Source organism: Elephantulus edwardii, unplaced genomic scaffold (genome assembly GCF_000299155.1).
Source record: "Elephantulus edwardii isolate Elephantulus edwardi_28Jun2011 unplaced genomic scaffold, EleEdw1.0 scaffold00471, whole genome shotgun sequence".
In the NCBI taxonomy this organism is placed as follows: Eukaryota; Metazoa; Chordata; class Mammalia; order Macroscelidea; family Macroscelididae; genus Elephantulus; species Elephantulus edwardii.
The window spans coordinates 761,355-764,509 of NW_006400221.1; the positions used below are offsets into that span (position 1 = coordinate 761,355).

General features: G+C 38.9%; 1 protein-coding gene across 1 annotated transcript in view; it reads left to right on the forward strand.

The window, feature by feature from the left end:
• The window catches only part of LOC102869330 (cytochrome P450 4Z1-like), a 130,019-nt gene that overhangs the window by 39,210 nt on the left and 87,654 nt on the right, over nt 1–3,155 (forward strand). The window contains exons 3-4 of the mRNA XM_006902919.1: nt 2,278–2,402; nt 2,481–2,635. Of these exons, the coding sequence (XP_006902981.1) occupies nt 2,278–2,402; nt 2,481–2,635 (280 nt within the window). The remainder of the gene's footprint in view (nt 1–2,277; nt 2,403–2,480; nt 2,636–3,155) is intronic.

A 3,155-nucleotide genomic window follows, 5' to 3' on the forward strand; every position in this document is an offset into this window, starting at 1 on the left:
CACCATCCACCAGGATACCCATCCACTTCTACCCCCTCCCTTCACATCTATCTCCCTTTCACAAGCCCTCCATCTAATAACTTATATATGAACCTTCCATGGCTTCTGTGATTCCAGACACATTAGCTGATGGTAGTTCCTTATGTTGGGATCAATGTCTCTGAAGTTTAGTCATAATGTTTCCTGAGCAAAGGTGATGCACCCTGTACAACTGGTGTGTAGATAGGCTTTTCTTGGCCCGAGGGCAGGAACGAATGGCGTGGTTTTTTGCATCTTCGATTACCTGGGAAGATGGGAGGGTCTGAGAGTGGCCTCTAAGCTGCCCAGCTTTCAGCTAGCCGGTCGCCTTAACCCCTTCTCTGAGTGGCCTGCCTTTATGAATGTCGCGCGATTTTTGCATCTTCGATTGCTACAGTCACATACTTTTGTCAAAAACAGTTCTGATTGATCTCCTTTGTTAGGGTTTTCCTTACCATTCTCTGTCAGTCTGAATATCAGGCAGGCTTGAGCATATCCATGATCTGTTTCAGAGGTGTGAATGGGATGATTATGAAAGCTCAAAGACTACGTTTCGTGGAATCAAAATACAGATGTTTTAGATGATCCAGAGAAGATACCAAAGTTCATTTCCTTCTAGGAGAAAAAATGTCTCATCGTTTCAGTATGCTGAGTTCAGTGACATAGGAAAATACTATGAGGAACTGAAGAAGAGTGAAGCTTCCAGTTTTCATGAGATCTGACACAGTTTAGACTGTGAAAACACTGAGAAAATAACAGTGGTGAATCTTAATGGTCACTCATCATCCCATGCCAGGCAGTTCCACTCATACACAATAATTATTTTCACAAGAATTATGCTAATGAAACAGGATTTCAGAGACGACATGGAGTCAGCAAACCAATACACTTTTTGGTACATAACAAAATTTGCATTTAAACCAACCATGGCTAGCCCTGTACTTTCAAGCATATGGTACCTCTATCATTTCTTACACTGTTACTGTGCCCAGTTCCTATTCTAAAATAAAAATGAAGACAAAATTTACAGGCATAGTGTTAGTATTTATCTTATTAAGCATTTACTAGATGCCAAGTTTATTACACCCCACAATTATGAAACTTCGGGGGTATGTCATCATTTTGCTAGTAAGGGAATTAAAATTTAGAGATTTAGAGTTCAAGGTAACGAGGCAAGCAAGGGCCACAACTGGTTTCAAACTCAAGCCTCCTAACTCAAGAACATACTATGGATCAGCATCCTTTATGCTTTCCTTACAATATCAGATATCCTCTATTTGGTGGCCTAGTGGGTAGAGAATTACATTGTCAACCCAAAGACACACAGTTCAAATCCACTGGCTGCTCCCCAAGAGAAAGAAGAGCAATCTCTAGTGCAATTTACAGGTTCTGAAAACCTGCTGAAGTTAGTTGAGTTTTTAGTGCCATGGTAATGCCTCCTTTGGCCCACTGAAACCACTGACTGTCCTTGAAATGCCTTTGCCAGCACTCAACCAGACCCTTTCCAATTACCTTCCTCCTGCTTTATCTCCCTTCCTCTTGGCTCCATGACAACTACATTCCTTCAGAACTTCTGAGATTAGTAATACAATTGGAAAAAGCATTCTAATTTCATTAATTTACATAAGAAGGGATTGTTGTTGTATATCATGGCGTCTGATCTAAGCCAAATCTGACCCTCATGCTGGTTTTCAGAGGGATTAATCATGCAGTAGGAACAGTTTTTAAATATACTAAAGACATTTACCTTACAATAGCAAGTTGGATCTCAATAAATACACAGGTTTTAGCAAAATCAGATTCTCTTGGGTGGAGCCTGGGAGATAGTCAAGGGTTACCACTTGGAGGTAGATAATACTGTAGAAAAGAGGTTTTCTGTCTTGGTTTGTTTGTTGTTTTTTTTTTGAGTGCAAAGAAGAGATAGAATTTTAACTTAGAGGGAAGGAACTATATTTTATTTCTCCTTAAATTTTCACTGACTCAAACATTTGACAAGTGTTAAATATTTTAAGAAATTGTCTAGAATCAAAACGCTAAGTTTATTCATCACTTTTATAGATTTTAAAATCTTTTTCTTTCATGTTTGTTTTATCTTTTTTTTTAATTGTAAGAGTTCGTAATGATACTGTGAATTCATTTTGTGTAGTTTCCTTTTGTTTCTGAATCCAAAAAAAATAGCTCTGAAAGGAACATAAGAGATTGGGCATCAGACACAAACAGACATGTGTACAATCACGATCTTCTTATCCTTTGCCCCAGGATGAATGGGAGAAGCTCACTGCACAGGATCCACATCTGGACCTCACTGAATGCATTTCCTTGATGACTCTGGACTCTATTATGAAGTGTGCCTTTAGTCAACAGGGCAGTGTCCAAACAGAGAGGTCAGTGACAAAGAGAAGAAATTCTGCACCCATAGCCATGCCACCTGCTGACATATTATCTGATATTCTCTCTTTCAGAATCTTTGACTCCTACCTAGAAGCAACATTCAACCTTACCAAGCTCATATTAGATCGCACGTGCAATATTCTGCATCACAATGACCTGATTTACAAATTCAGCTCTCAAAGTCACCTTTTCAAAAAATATTCACAGGTGACTTATCAGTATACAGGTGAGTGCTAAGATTGACATTGCCTAAATACTCTGTTAGACAATAGAAGCTCTGACTTGGCTGCTTCTGTTGTGAACATTTGGACAGGCCATCATTAAAAAATCTTAATTTACACTTACTAAAACAAAGTTACATGTAAATACTAGGAAGAGAGTAGTATGTTATCAGAGTATGTATTTGCATTATAATATTTGTCAGTGTAACTAAAAAATAGAACACTCCTATATGTTGCTTCATTTTTGTGTGCCATCGATTCAGAACCAACCCATAGTTTGCACATCCTTCTCACACAGATAACTGGTAACATCGAAATTGCAACACATGTGAAGATGGTATATAATATGCACTGTTTATCAAATAATGCTTAACATTGTTGTTGTTATGTGCCGTCGAGTTGTTTCCAACTCATAGCAACCCTATGCACAACAACCCTAAACCCTGCTCTATCCTGCGCCAACCGCACTGCCTCTGACACACCCATCCCGATTACCCCAGTCACTGAATCAATCCATCTCATAGA